At 36.4% G+C, this 16866-nt stretch overlaps 1 protein-coding gene across 3 annotated transcripts in view; it reads left to right on the plus strand.

The window, feature by feature from the left end:
* Positions 1 to 16866, plus strand: part of actn1 (actinin, alpha 1) — a 71927-nt gene that overhangs the window by 23542 nt on the left and 31519 nt on the right. For all 3 annotated transcript variants that reach the window (XM_056471036.1, XM_056471034.1, XM_056471035.1), the window contains exons 2-8: positions 1905 to 2019; positions 6195 to 6314; positions 10436 to 10522; positions 13445 to 13532; positions 13676 to 13754; positions 14217 to 14298; positions 16463 to 16548. In XM_056471036.1, coding sequence (XP_056327011.1) covers positions 1905 to 2019; positions 6195 to 6314; positions 10436 to 10522; positions 13445 to 13532; positions 13676 to 13754; positions 14217 to 14298; positions 16463 to 16548 — 657 coding nt within the window. The remainder of the gene's footprint in view (positions 1 to 1904; positions 2020 to 6194; positions 6315 to 10435; positions 10523 to 13444; positions 13533 to 13675; positions 13755 to 14216; positions 14299 to 16462; positions 16549 to 16866) is intronic.

A 16866-nucleotide genomic window follows, 5' to 3' on the forward strand; every position in this document is an offset into this window, starting at 1 on the left:
CAACTGTGTGAAATTTGCAGAGAGATAGCTTGCGGCAAGCAAGGCTCTAGACTTTTTGCACTGGTGCGCCTACTGTTTTTTTTTTTGTGCACAAGCACAAAAGTTAGTTGCACCCACATTTTCAAACACATTGTATTTTTAACTGCAGTTTTACAAGTTCACTTAAAAAAATTGCTATCCATATGTAACGGAGGCCAGCTAGTAAGTGCTGTGCAGGTAAATCTCACTCCTCTGACCTCTAAAGGTGCTCTAGCGACAGACGCTAGAGGCCATGGTCTTTAGCCTCCTTGGTAGAGCACCCGACTCCCATGCGGAAAGTCGCCGGTTCGATACCAGCTCGAAGCGGGTTGGGTAGCGTAGGACCGGCGGGGTTACACATATACAGTAGGCAATGTTGACTTGATTAACTTACAAAACTAATAACTAACAATCTAGTTAAGTAATAACGTTTACCACGACATGGGCCTAATGCCACGGTCCCACTAGAGTTTAAGCTTGCGAAATTGTGTTGTACAGCGCTATAGGAAAAGGTCATTTTAGAAAGCAAGCGATTGGTCTATTTTTAAAATTTCTGTACAGAGAGGTCATGTTTTGATCTTCGATTGGTCTCATGCAGTCACATGATGTAATTTCGCAGGTCAGAGTTCAACTTTGCAACACAGCGAACTGCGAAACTTGTCGCACGAGCTTGGTTTCCAGTCTGATGCATTCACATGCGCATGAATCGTAGATTGTAAAAGATATGGACGTAGTATCCATGACATCACCCATAGGTTTCTGAAGGGCGCAAATGAAGCTACAAGTGGGCGTGGCCAACCGGCACCATTTTGTTCACGTGTCATCACTCCAACCGGGGGTAACTAAATAAGGGCAAAGAGGCGGAGCTAAAGACGCCTGATAGCATTTTGCTTAGATGGGCTTTTCTTTGGGTAAACGCTTAATACTTCATTTGTATACTATATCAATGCAGTCTTTAGTCTTTTAAAAACACAGTTGTAATACATTGAGCCACTAAACATTGTTCTTATGATGCTTTCTACGGGAGGAAAACGCAAATTACTTTCAAATACCCCAAATATAGTCTGTGTACCCCAAATACCGGCTGGTCACAGCGATGCAGACTCAGATTTTTTTTTAGTCGCACCTTTGAGAAATTAGGTTGCACATACAGTGGGAGTCTGAGAGGAAATACAAAAAGAGATGTACACTATATTCATTGCCATATTAGTTGATAGGTTGCACTTGCTATCGTGATTGGACTGATCTTAAGTATAATAAATATGCCATTAATTATTATGGATTATTTTGGCAGTCAAACCACTTTGGATGTGAGCTGCTGGCCGTGAGGGTTTTGATTGGTGCCTTGAACATCACATGACGCTTTGCATATTAACACACTTCAGAAAAGTCTTCATTAGAGAAAAGACATGACAAAGTCAGCTGTGTGGGAGATGCTCATCAGGAATGAACAACAATTCTAATTTGCAAAATAAACATTTAGGTGTTTACTGGCTGATTTCTTGCTGTGTTAAGTTGAGATTTTAAAGAAATCAATTGTCCACTGTATTTGTTTGAATGGCTTTTGTAATGAACCTTAGAAAAGTTGAGGTTTATATTTATTGGCTTATATTTTTAATTTATCTGATGCTTTTGGATAAAATTTCCATATCCCAAAAAATGGAAAAACTTTCACATTTGTCAATAAAAACACTGCAAATTAAAAATAGCATAATATACTGCACATTTCAAGAAAAATCAGTATTGTTTACCTTTGACAGTTGAAAAAGATAAAGTGCATGTTACCGCATGTTTTTGCCAAGTCTTATTTGCACATTACAGGCGTTTGTTGCATTGCATTTTCCTTTTATCTGTCTTCTCAACTTATAAATCCCTCTTTTTTTCAGACGTTTACTGCCTGGTGCAATTCTCATCTACGGAAGGCGGGTACACAAATTGAAAACATTGAGGAGGATTTTAGAGACGGGCTCAAACTCATGCTTCTCCTAGAGGTCATCTCAGGTCAGTGACCTCTCACCACACTCCCCCACCCCCCGATTCCACCTTGAAAACAGCCCCTTCTGTATTTTGAAGCCTAACTTGAATCTTCTTTGCTGTTGTGAAAATGACTGATGTAGGCCTCGTTTACACTAATGCGTTTTCATTTTAAAATGCATAAGTTTTGCTACAGTTACGCCATCCGTCCACACTACGGTGAAGTTTTTGAGCCTCGAAAATGGAGCGTTTTGAAAACGCTAGAGAGGCCATTTTCATTCTAAAACGCTGCTGCTCCGTCTCATTGTGGATGGGGGAAAACGGAGACATCTGAAAACGGAGTCAGGGCTGCAGATATTCGTCTATTTGATTGGGGCTTTTTCCTTAATATTAAGTAGCCAACACACAGTTCAGTCTTGCATCCTCTCCTTGTAAGTTCAGACTTCGCACAATTGATATGGAAAACAAACTCCCGAGTGTGTACTTTATAAAGTAATTCACATCACCCTGGCTATGTTGTTATCCTAACAATAAAATGAAAACATGATGTGAGGAACTGACTTTTCATTTTGATATTATCAACTTAACAGACATCGAAATGTTGAAGCGTCGGGTAGCTGCATAATATGATCGTCATCTTCATGCATATTTATAACAAAACGGAGCTGATAACATTACTGCCACCTTTCATTTTCATTGAAAATACGAAACATACCCTCTCTTTCATTGAATATCAGTTTTAATAACCAATAATGACCATTATAAAAGTTTAACGGACAGTAAGTTTATACAATAGAGAAAGGCAAGCAATCAATCAAATGTGCGTAATCAGTGTACGCGGTTACATTAATGAATATATTATCCTAACTTATCTTTGCGCTCAGTCAGAACACGTTACCTGAGAACAAGTAATAGATTCAAAAGACCAAAGTCGGGGAATATGTCGTTAGATAGAGACAACAAGATGAATTAAATATCACGTTTAACAAATATAGTGAGATTAGATCCATCGGTAGATCCTTGATGAACAGTCCGACGTGCACAGCTCTCATATGGGTATGTGCTCAAAGCACGCTGCAGTGCATGCTAGAGAGTGTGTGTGTGTGTATGGTCACGTGATGTGCATTTCCAGCGGTGTAATGTAGACGGAAAGTTGTTCAGAAACCCTGGGTGAAACGCCAGTGTGGACGAGGATCGTTTTCATTCTAATACGCCGTTTTAAAACTAAAACGTACAAGTGTAAAAGGGGTCATAGTTCCCTGCTTCATTTATAGGATTAGTTGAGACATTGCTTTTAGTGCATACAAATTTGCTAAATAAATTGATAAATAAAATACAGATTTTTCACAGGTGAGTTGACTACACTTCACACCTTCTTAAAATGATACAGTAAATTATAATTTCCTTCAGAAAAAAGGCTACAGAAGTATTAAATTATAAATTAATTTTTTTAGGTTCTTTAAATTTAGTGTCTAGAAAAAACAAATGCAGAAAATCAACTGGCATTCACTTACAATATATACGTTTATTATGAAGTCATGTGAAGTGATAAATATGACACGGATACTGATGTGCCTCTCTCATTGGCTGTGAATCCAAATGTGCATGCTTTGTGCATCTTTTAACTGCTTAATGATGTGAATTTCATTATACAAGTTCAAGTTCATCATACAACTTTAGAAGATAAATGGCTGCATGCTTCAGATGGTTGAAAAAACATATTCCAGATAAATGGTAAAATGAAATGTTTTTCTTTAAAACAGGATTTGCATAATTCAGACTAACTGATAACTGCATGGAATAAGTGCAAGGTATTTGGGTACATGTTTAGGGTGTGTTCGCACAGTTTTTGGTCTGATTAAAGTCAACTCTGGGGCTATTGTTCTGTTCGTGCAGTTCATTTGAATAAGTGTCAAGCCTGCCATCTGAACCTTGTGCACACCAAATACCAGGGCTGGCTGAAAAGCTGGTTCACCAGGACACCATAACAGAATGCATATTTACATTTATTTTTTCCTCCTTATACTTACAATGTTGGCCATTATAAGTTAATACAGCTTTCAGAAATGCCTCTCCTTGCAGCTGATCTGCATTTTGTTTGTAGTGAAGGCACTTCTTGGATCTGTATTGTTTTTTTTAGTTTGCACATTTTAAGCTTGTTATACTTTCTTAATTGATGCAATTAATATCACAATAACACACATTCAAAGAGCTTTTTTAAATCAGCACACAGAGTTGTTTAGGATGTTGGATAAGTTCAGTGACAAAATATCGCTGTTGGACACTTTAATGTCAAAAAAACATAAAAAAATTACAAAATACAAGTCAAATATTCAGATTGATTTGATTTTAGTTAACTACCTTGATGTCAAAACGACATCAAACATTGGCATCAACAAACAGATATAAAATCAATTACTGTAATTGATTTTTGACGTGGCGGTTCATTCCGCTGTGGCGACCCTGGATTAATAAAGGGACAGCCAAAAAAAGAGAATGAATGAATGATTTTTGATTTGTTTTTTGATGCCAATTTTAGATTTGAGAGCAATTTGTCATCAAGATAGATTACATGCATTGTAGGGGTACAAACTCCAATTTAAATTTGCAATCAAAGCTTTTAGATTAATGCAATATTTTTTATTTTATAATGTCTTTTTTGTGTCATTATTTTGGTGGTCAAAAGGGCATCAATGTGTGGATGTCAAACATCAAGGTTTTAACATCAAATCAATTAGCATTTTTGATATCATTTTGTCATCAAAGTGCCCACTGGAATAAGTTATAAAAGTTTTTTTGTTTGTTTGTCTGTTTTGTATCTTTAGATTCAGACATAAAAATGGCAGTATGAACTAGAGCTGTAAAGATATTTGATTGGGATGACGCTGTAAGGGAGTGAAATATACATACACAAATGTTATAGACAAATTACAAGCATAACTACAACAGAGAACAGACAAGGGCACCCGCCACATAAAACATAGGCCAAAATAATTGGTGGTTCATTCCACTGTGGTGACCCCTGATAAATCAGGGACTAAGCTGAAGGGTAGTGAGTGAGTGAGTTTTTACTATTTAAACAATTCAATAAAATTATTCTTTATTAATGTTGCAAATGGAAAAATTTCTTGTGCCTGGATATTTTAAAGGAATAAACTAATTTTTAATTTTCACACCATTATGGTTAAACTCTGCAGTAACTCCACAAATCTCATGTGTTTTCATGGTCAACTATTTCCTATCGCAACATTACATTTTCTGTGATGTGACTATTGTGAATGCGCACATTGCAATATCAATGCTGAAACACTATACAGCGGGGAAACTAAGTATTGAACACGTCACCATTTTTTTCAGAAAACGTATTTCCAAAGGTGCTGTTGACTAGAAATGTTGTTGGTAACAGCCAAAAATCCATATATGCAAAGAGAACAAATCTAATTAGTTTACAAATTACGTTAATAAAATAAAATGAAATGACGGAGGGAAGAAGTATTGAACACATGAAGGAAGGAAGGTGCAGAAAGGCAGTGAAAGCCCAGATAGCATTTAAAAAAATCTCTCAGTGGTTCTTCAGCAATCCTCTGCCCTTCCTCATTGTAAACTAATATTAGCTGCTTTAGTCCAACATCTACATTAGCAGGATGATGAAGATGAAACCAGAGAGGACATTACAGCAAGACAATGATCCAAAACACAGCCAAGGAAACTCCAAATGCTTTCAGAGAAAGAAAATTAAGCTGTAGAATGGCCCAGCCAAACACCTGACTTGAATCCAATAGAAAATACAAAATAAAGATCAGATTTGATAGTTGAGACCCACAGAACCATGTTGAACTTTTGTTGAAGTCTGCAAAAATCTCACAGCGGAGCAGTTCATGTGACTTCATTCTCCATATTTTTTTGTTTTATTTTTAGGTTTGTATTGTTGGGCTTTTTACTAAAATCTTGTTCAATTCCATGTCAACAGCTCCTTTATAAATATTATTCCTAGGAAAAAACATCACATATTCAATACTTATTTTCCCTGCTGTATTGTGCAGCCCACCTAGCAAACCAAAGAGAGACTACATGTATCATTTTCTTAGTGGACTCGATTAAAATAAATCCCCAAAACCAAACTACAAACGTGAACACCCAATTGCCCTCCTGAAGGCAAACTGTTTTGTACGCCCTGGACATTAAACCGATTCTCTCTGCAGGAGAACGCCTGGCCAAACCAGAGAGAGGAAAAATGAGAGTCCACAAGATCTCCAATGTGAATAAAGCTCTGGACTTCATCGCCAGCAAAGGAGTCAAACTGGTTTCTATTGGAGCAGAGGGTAAGTCACCCCCTTCCAGAAGTGACCTATATCCCGCAGGCGTCCCGGGTCATGAGTTCAGTGTTTCAGCATGCGGATCAATGAATATCTCTATCACATACGCTCCGCCTGTATGCGATACCTACTTCTATCCAATGTCACATGATGTCCCTCCAGCTTCCAGTGGAGTTAAATAGGTTAGACATGCTGTATATACATTCACATATATTATCAATCTGACAGTGCGTGTGTGTGTTTTTTCACTCTATTCTTCCTCTCTCTATATAATCCACTGCGGCATTCCAGACAGATTAGCCATCTAGCAAAGGCTTTGCTGTGGTCACATACTGTTACCAGTTTTGTGTGGGTGTGTGTGTGTTTGTCTAGGATACAAATACACACACGCTGGGTTGTGTGTGGAGTGTATTATGAGATTAGCTTAAGAAGTGGGAGAGGAAACCCATGCCTGTTTGCCTCGATATTTAAACTGGGATTTCCCAAAATAAAATAACAACAAACAACTAATACAAACCGTTAAGCATATTTAGAAGCAAATACAGACATTGTTTAGCTTTTTAATATTACAAACCACCTGTAGAAAAGCCTCATCTCTCTGAGTTTTGCACCAGGTTGCACATTTGCACTATAGACACGCTTAATCACTCTATGTCTCTTGGAAATATTGTGCATTTTAAATTGTGCTTCATTCAGGTGAGTGGGCTTGACAAACCACCAGTAGAAACACCATGGTTTGCGCTACATTCATTCTTCCATGGCGAGGCGCCACACCAAAATTGATCCCGCCACGGCTACATTACAGCTTTTCATTCAAAAAATTCAGTCGTGTTTTTTTTAATAGCGGGTGATAATCGCACCAAAATGTATTAAAAGGTAAGTGAATTATAACAGCGCGAACTTTTCTTTAATCGTAGTAGTGCTGTGTGTTATTTGTTTATCCCTTTAAGCTTACGTGCTGACTGACTGACTAGCTGACTGACAGGCCAGCAAACACGACGTATAGCCGTTTCACTTTACTTCAGGACGCATTAATGGCGCTCTGTAGGTCTATTGGAGACATTCATACATATTCCTAGCAAATCTAATAATTGTTGGAGACATACTTGTTACATAAACGCACTAAATCGCACTTTAGCAGCGTTTATTTGAGAGCACACAAGATCTGCGCTTGAGCAGCGTATATTTGAGGGGGCGTGCTAGAAGTTTTGTGCACGAGCAGGGGAAATCGGCACTAGCAAAGAGATTCACATGCTCGTAAGCTATTACATAAATGCGATCTCGACTTGTAATACTGCGCTCTCGACATTTGTCATTGAAATAACGCCACAAGGAGTTGGTAGATCTGTGAACACTGAACACTCTTCTCTCTTATGCACCTGACCCTTTATCTTAACTCCATTTTACAATAACTCAATTAGGAAAGCGATGTTTACTATAAACGTACCACAAATCATGTTGCATTGCTTGCTTCAACTTTAGGAAAACTCTTGCACATTATTCACCTTTAATACCTCTTTTGCACAATATCCTGCACAACATTGTTCAGTCTTATGTAAAAGTACTTGTTTAGCCTGTCTTATGTGTATAGTCAAGTATCTTATAGCATATGTTAGTTAGGTTTTGTTTTTAAATAGCTTTTATGTCCAGTGTTGTATTTGTATTTATGATTAATTTATGTAGCACCGTTGTCCTGCGAGACACTGCATTTCTTTCCTCTGCATGTCCACACATGTAGCGGAATAACAATAAAGCTCAACTTGACTTACTTTTAATATTGCTTTTAATATTAAGCAGATATGTAGCATAGCAGATACATTATAAAGATTCTTTGTCTTTTTTGAAAGGGTATTTTAATAGTTTTTATTATTTATTTATTACCATTATTTAACCAGGAAGTCTCATTGAGATTTAAAATCTCTTTTACAAGAGAGACCTGGCCAAGGTAACAGCCATACAGTAAAATAAACTTAAACACAACATTACAACAACATCATAACAACAACATTTCGGCCCAATCCCAATTCTCCCCATCAGCTCTTCCCTTTACCCCTTAGTATTTTTTTGTCATCTTTATGAATTTTTACAACAAACAATCCCATGTTTTAATACACTCATAATGACGTTCGAGTTTTACCATCATGCTTTTTAAAAAAACTATTTAAAAAAATGCTAAATTTTGCTGTCTATAATCCCTAATAATAACTTCTGTATAGCAGTCCCACAACATTCTGTCACTCGATGACCCTTGAATACCCTGTCAGAAAAGTGTAGTGGCTGAGAATGAGGTTTTTACAGTGTCTGCTATAATGTTAAGGCTATTTTCATGCGATTACGTAGATGAATATGGGCACTGTGTAAATGCATAGTACAGTTACGAGCTTATTGCCACATTAGATCGTTATGATAACATGATAACGTTGCCTTCAGTAATTTCCTGATAATAAATACCAAAAAATAACGCAACTGGAATAACTACAGAAGTCGTGATCGTCGATCTCATATGAAGTACGAGCTCGCAATGATATATGATGATGTGTGCAGGTGTGTAGTGCTGTCCCGTTTTTTAGTGGTAAATTTTGAACCCCTTTCCCTTCACACTCTGTTTCAAGGGCCAAGGGGCAGGGGTACAAAAATGGAATTGGGATTGGGCTTTCATCAGTCCTCTCAACAAAAACAATCACATGTTTCCAGTACCACTCTCTTTATAATGTCTTTAAATTTACCAAAAGACACATTTTTATTAAATTTTTCAATCTTTTTTCATGCTTTTTTCATGATTTCATGCTCAAGATGCACAATAAGAAAATGCAGTTTTTCCAGCTCTGTGCAAACTCAAGGTATATTAAAAAGCAAACACTTGGCAAAGCGTAACTGGCAATTGCCAGAACTAAGACAAAGTTTTTGATTCACAAGTTTGGTAAGTATTCATACAAAAAAATGCAATACACATTTAAGACATTAAAGTCCTACAAACTACTCGCATAATTAATAAACATGAGTTTATATTTAAATATATTGAAAAATCATAATAATAATAATTCCTTACATTTATATAGCACTTTTCTGGACACTCAAAGCGCTTTACACATTGGGGGAATCTCCTCATCCACCACCAGTGTGCAGCGTCCACGACGCGACGGCAGCCATATTGCGCCAGACCGCACACCAGCTGATTGGTGGAGAGTAGACAGAGTGATGAAGCCAGTTATGATATGGGGATGGTTAGGAGGCCATGATGGACAGAGGCCAGTGAGCAAATTTGACCAGGATGCCTGGGTTAAACCCCTACTCTTTTTCAAAGGACATCTTGGGACTTTTAACGACTACAGAGAGTCAGGACCTCAGTTTAACGTCTCATCCGAAAGACGGCGCTCACTGAGCAGTATAAAGTCCCATTCACTAAACTGGGGCGTTAGGACCCACACAGACTGCAGGTTGAGCGCCCCCTGCTGGCCTCACTAACACCACTTCCGACACAACCTAGATTTCCCAGGTGGTCTCCCATCCAAAATGTAAGATATACAATGTACGGGCATATGATTCCTGTAATGCAGAGTGGAATCACTGAATCAAGCAATTAAAATAAAATTAGCTGTATTGAATTACTGTGGGGAATTAATTAGACAGGATTTTCGGATTAAAACGCCACAATTAAAAGTCTAGAAAAAAGGTAATCCTCAGAAATTTCAGTGAGACAAAAAACAAACAAATACAAAAAACAAGTGGAATTTGAGGACCAATGAGATTTTGTCACATTCCAGTCTAATAAATAATTGAAATTGATAGAAAACATGTGGATTTGGGATGGATGAGGGATTTTTTTCAAGTGTTAAGCAAGTAGCCTTTCATGGTTTCATTTGCTAATTATTTTAAGTAAATTTAGCATTTATTGGACTTAGACATATATTAGACTCATATTAGACATACATTAGGATTATATTATGATATAAAACATCTATTGAATTGTAAACTGATCATTTAAATGTTGAATGTTTGCATGCTTATATTACAATACTAATAAACCTGCTGTCTGATTCTGATTTGGCTTCAGTTTGTAACATGATCTCATTGTCAAGCTGTTACAGTAAATGCGATGCTGGTGTGTGTGTGTTTGTTCTGCTTAGAGATTGTTGATGGAAATGCTAAGATGACTCTGGGGATGATCTGGACCATTATCCTCCGCTTCGCCATCCAGGACATCTCAGTGGAGGGTATATATAAAAATATCACACACATACACACATACACGCACATACACTTGCAAGAGGTGCATTAGATCTTGAAGAAAATCAAGTGCATTTGTGTGCATTGAATATCATGTGTGGACGAAAAAAAAACAATTAAAGGTCAATCAGTTATTTTAGAAGGCTTGATTGTGTTTATGGGATGCACTGTAACGTGTTCATGCTTTGATTTGAAAAAACAAACATAATTTTTTTCGTCATACAGTATGTGACCCTGAATCACCAAACCAGTCAGGATTTTATTTGGCGGAGATGCAACCGTTTGAAAATCTGAAATCTGAGGGTTCAAAAAAAATACTAATATTGAGAAAATAGCCTTTACTTGTCTAAATGAAATGCTTAGTAACTACACTGTAAAAATTTACAGTATTACTGGCAATTTTGGTAACCATTAATAATGTAAAATTAACAAGTGCGCTGTAAATTAACAATTAGATTTGTGCTGTAGTTTTATTCTTAATTTAAAGTGCATTTGTAAATTTTAAAGGCAATTTTTTACAGTGTAACCAAAAATGTTATGGTTGATATTTAGTAGGATTCTTGAAGCTTGATCTTTGCTTAATGTTCGAATGATTTATTGACATAAAAGAAAAGTTGATCATTCTGACTCATGCTTTGTTGACAATTGCCAAAGATATACTGGTGCAACATAAGTCCCGGGGCTATTGATTTTTCAGTCGGGTTGCCTAGCCCAATAGGCTATCTAGATCTATTATCTATGTAGATCTAGATAGATTTTGGTAGCTCGACTGAAAAAACAATAGCCCCAGGACTTTGGGCTACGAGATTTTACAAGCTCTGAGTTTTGTGGTCCAGGGTCACATATTTTAGCTACACCGTTGCAGCTACGCAGTGGCGCGGTAGGTAGTGCTGTCGCCTCACAACAAGAAGGTCGCTGGTTAGAGCCTCGGCTGGGTCAGTTGGCGTTTCTGTGTAGAGCTTGCATGTTCTCCCTGTGTGTGCGTGGGTTTCCACACAGTTGTGCATGAAAATAAATGTTTACAGTGTCAGTATAACTACTCTAGCCTATATAATGTTGATTTTACCAGTGAATTCAGTGGTCTAATAATGTTGTCAATGACAGATTGCAAGCATAGGCCTATATCTCAAACATAATTCCACATCAGAATTAATATAAGTAGAATAGAATTATTTATAGAAGTAGACCTACACATATAATTATTGTTGTTGTTTTACCATATGTTTAATAAAAACAATAATAATTGCTGACTCATATTAACCTTTATTTTACATCTACAGAATCGTGAGAAAATCGTGATCTTTATTTTAAGCAAAAAAATCACGATTCTCATTTTAGCCAAAATCGTGGAGCTTTAATGTCAACAGTACATCACGAAAAAAATGCAACCAAATCCAGTAACCAAATGCAAACATTGCATCTCTACACTAATGTTAAATGATACTGTATGTTAAAAACATCCACTGTATCCATATATCTGTATATATTGTGCCTGCACAACAGCTCAAAGATCAAAATCCACTAAATCATTGCACAAATAAAACAAATTAAAAGAAGTGTTGTTGTTTTGATATATATAGATAGGGGGAAATAGAAATACAAGGATCTGTGCAACAACTGGGAATCAGGTGCAGATGCCGCTGATGTGAAAGCCAGCTTGCTGCTTCTGCTCATGCGTTGTGCACACAAACTGCTCTCTGCTCTGCTAGCTTGTGCGGTGATAAGATGCGAAAAATTTTGCTGAGTTTTTGCAGATAAATTCAGTGATCACAAAATCTCAAAATCCTAGACGGACTGTTGTCCCTACCAGCCAATAAAAAAGTGAATTCTGGAAAATAAAACCATCCTTTTACACTGAACTTTGAGCAATGTCATTTTGCAGATTTAGCAGGACACACTCTGCTCTCCATATGCAACAAACACTTTCTTATCAACACTTCAGCTTTCTGGAAAACATCATGCAATTCTCAATGTGTTTCAAGCAGACTTGACAAACCACCTGTAGGACGCATTCTCCCCTCTCTGTATGCAATACATTTTTTATTTTAATAATAAAATTCTAAACGTAGACATAATATTTACAGTTAAAGTCAAAATTATCAGCCCTCCTGTCCATTTTTTTTCTTTTTCAAATATTTCCCAAATGATGTTTAACAGAGCAAGAATTTTTTCACAGTATTTCCTATAATATTTTTTCTTCTGGAGAACATATTATTTATTTTACTTTGACTAAAATAAAAGACTTTTTTAATTTTTAAAGAAATTTTAAGGCCAATATTTTTAGCCCTTTCAACAATATATTTTTTTTATTATCTACAAAGGACAAAACCAATGCCTAATTACCCTAACTTGCCTAATTAACCTAGTTAAGCCTTTAAATGTCACTTTAAGCTGAAAACTAGTATCTTGAAAAATATCTAGTAGAATATTATGTACTGTCATCACGGCAAAGATAAAAGAAATGAGTTATTAAAACTATTATGTTTAGAAATGTGTTGTAAAAATCTTCGTTTCGTTAAACAGAAATTTGGGAAAAAATATACAGGGGGCTAATAATTTACGGGGGCTAATAATTCTGACTTCAACTGTATATATTGCTGTTCTATGATGATTTAAAGTGCTTCTTTTATCCTCACCTGGAAGTCGCTTTAGATAAAAGCATCTGTTAAATGAATAAATGTAAATGTTGGTTATGCTCAAACAGCAACATTACACGCTAACATGAGTTAAAATGCTTTAACACATAACAGAAATTAGTCAAATTCAGTTCTGCTCTTTTGGATTTCTGAATATGCACCGTTAAAAACAAATGTCATTTCAGGAATGTGTGAGTCATTTAAATGACAGCTTCATCTTTCCACTACTGAGAATCCATTTGATACGAGTGTGTGTGTGTGTGTGTTGTGCAGAGACCTCAGCTAAAGAAGGCCTTCTGTTGTGGTGCCAGAGGAAAACGGCTCCCTACAAAAATGTCAACATTCAGAATTTCCACATCAGGTGAGCGGACAGGAAATGAGCGCATGAGGGAGAAGCAGAGTGAATGATGGGAAAAGAGAAAGACTGACAGAGTTACTGCAACTGAACGCTGAGCTACAGCATCATATATAACCTTTATCTGTCTGTCTCTCTCTCTCTGATAGCTGGAAGGATGGATTGGGCTTCTGTGCGCTCATTCACAGACATCGGCCAGAGCTCATCGATTACAATAAACTGCGCAAGGTGAGGGAAAACTAGGAAGTCTGCCCATATATGTGACCCTGGACCACAAAACCAGTATAGCCAAAAATACGTTGTATGGGTTAAAGTTAAAGAGTTTGATTTTATGCCAAAAATCATTAGGGTATTAAATAAGGGTCATGTTCTGTGATGATATTTAGCTGATTTCCTACCGTAAATATACCAAAACTCAATTTTTGATTATTAATGTGCTTTAAATCTGGTTTTCTCAGTATTTTTTAAACACTCCAGATATTATATCCAAATATATAGTTCCAGATACTCAAATTATTTATCTCGGCCAAATATTGTCCTATCCTATCAAAGTACACATCAACGGAAAGCTTATTTATTCAGCATTCAGATAATACATCAACATAAATTTGATAAAACATAAAGGTCTAGGGTCAAATATAGAGATTTAAAGGAGACCGACACGTGTGTTTGTTGTCTGGTTTCTCTCAGGACGACCCAATGACGAATCTGAACACGGCCTTCGACGTTGCTGAGAAGTACCTGGACATCCCGAAGATGCTGGACGCGGAAGGTGAGACATGTAGAGGACAGGCTACTTTCTGTTCCACCTTCACTGTGAAACTAGGTTAGGTGAAACTCGGTCTAAATATAGAGCTGTAGGAGGAACACATGTATGTGTGTGTATGCTGAATTACACCCAATTACTGAATGCTTCTTCAACATTTGGCATGTTTGGAGGGGTTTTATGATTTTAGGGTAGTAGGCGTCATGATGCGGTTGTTTCAGGTCTTGTACTGGGCTGATATCATTAAAGTATTCTGCTGGTTAAGGCTTATTTTAAAGTTTAAAGATATGAAATATATAGGATATACACTTGAAGTCAAAATTTTTAGCCTTCCTGTGAGTTCTAATTTCTTATTAAAATATTTCCTAAATGATGTTTAACAGAGCAAGGAATTTTTCACAGTATTTTCTATAATATTTTTTCTTATCAAAAGTCTTATTTGTTTTTTTTCCCGGCTAGAATAAAAGCAGGTTTTAATTTTTAAGGGCCATTTTAAGGTCAATAATATTAGCCCCTTTAAGCAATATATATTTTTTGATAGTCAACTGAACAAACCATCGTTATACAATGACTTTCCTAATTACCCTAACTTGCCTAGTTAACCTATTTAAGCCTTTAAATGTCATTTCAAGCTGAACACTAGTATCTTGAAAATATCTAGTAAAATATTATTTACTGTCATCATGGCAAAGATAAAATAAATCAGTTGTTAGAAATGAGTTATTAAAACTATTATGTTTAGAAAAAATCTTCTCTCCATTAAACAGAAATTCAGGAAAATAATATACAGGGGACTAATAATTCAGGAGGGCTAATAATTTTGACTTCAACTGAATATTTATATAATAAGAAATGTAAGATATAATGAGATCATTTCAGTTGTGGGGGGCAGTTGACTTTTGTAAATGTAATGTAATATTAACGTTAGAAAATATTTCTTAGAACAGTTATTATGCGAGATGATGAGTACTGAGTTGTGGGGTTTTTCTTTTTTTCTCATTTCAAATTTTTATTTCTCATTTTTATTTTATTTTATTTCTATTTAAATGTGGGTAGCTTGACTTGTTGATTTTTGTTCCCCCAATGGTTAGAAAATAATAGACTTTATTCCTGACAAAAAAGTTTTACAATTAGAATTATGTTCTGGAAAAAATCTATATGTATAGATTTTCGGATAACTTTTAAAAAAAGAATAAAAATTAAATATGGGTCACATTTTAGGGTTGTCAAAATGTATAGTCATTGTTTTTTGCCACGTTAAAGTCCCCAAGAAATCAAAACTCACCATATGATTTTGTTTGCTCACATTGCTAGTTTTGTGGTGAACAATTCATTTGTGCGTGCCAACAAAAATTGTTTGCTCTTCTGGTCTTTAATTGAAATCTGACATTGCACTTCCTGTTTTTTTGTCTGATCACGTATATCTTAGGAATTATGCGTATAGCATATTTAATCATGCTGCTCCAACTGTAAGTTTTGACAACAAACAGAAATGGTGAGGAGAAGTTGTCTATTAGGTCGTAATAACGCTCCCCAATCACTTTTCCCCATCGTTCTGAATGAAATGCCTACTTTAGTACATCCATTCAGCTTGCAGTAAAAAAACAAGGCACGCCCACTGTTTTCTCATTTAATATTTCGTTTCTCTAGGAACTGCGTCACAATATGAGAAAAAAAAACGGTGGCAGCTTCCGGTTCATGGGGACTTTAATGTATGAAAAAATTAAGCTGTGTTATCCTTTTATTGTTTCGATGGCTGACTTTTTAAAATATATCATATTTATTATGATATACATATGAATATTATATTTTCTTTGTTAAATATAATTACAATTTTTATTATAAAAACTGAAATTTAGGACTTTAATGCATCTCAGCGAGTTTTATCAAAATAAGAAATGTGTCAAGTGGCTAAAATGAAACATGGAAGGTCAAAAACTCAACTTGCCCATCATTTGACCGCTAATTTATGTTGCTCAAAAGCACTGGTATTTGTTTGACATTTTGATGATAGTTTCATTGCAGGTTGACATTAATGTGTCATATCTCCATACATGAACAACTCTTTCTTTACACAGGAAGTCATCTCAGATGGACCACTGAAGTGTGTGACTCTGATTATTAATTTATTCTCTCATTACGTTAATATGGCCCCCTTCTTTCTCTGCAGATATTGTTGGTACGGCCCGTCCCGATGAGAAGGCCATCATGACCTACGTTTCTAGCTTCTACCATGCCTTCTCCGGGGCGCAGAAGGTATCGCAGGGCACCCTGTCCCAATATCATATCAACGTCTACACTCTACCCTATACGTCCCTCCCTTCACTTGGTTTCTGCCCGCTGGTTTTTGGGTAGCTGTGATTACTGATTGTTCGTGGTTTATCCGTTTACTACTTTCCTAACAGTCCGCCTCTCTTTGACTCTTTGCAGTGCTAAGCTCCGCCCCTCAGGGCTCATGCTCCTCCCACGGTTGCATGAGTCTTTCCACCTGTTGCATGAAGGGAAATGAAGTCTTACAATGAAGGCATGAGTGTGTCTCCAATCCAGTCTTTCTAACAAATTATGCCAGCAGTG

This window comes from Danio aesculapii, chromosome 13 (assembly GCF_903798145.1).
Source record: "Danio aesculapii chromosome 13, fDanAes4.1, whole genome shotgun sequence".
NCBI lineage: Eukaryota > Metazoa > Chordata > Actinopteri > Cypriniformes > Danionidae > Danio > Danio aesculapii.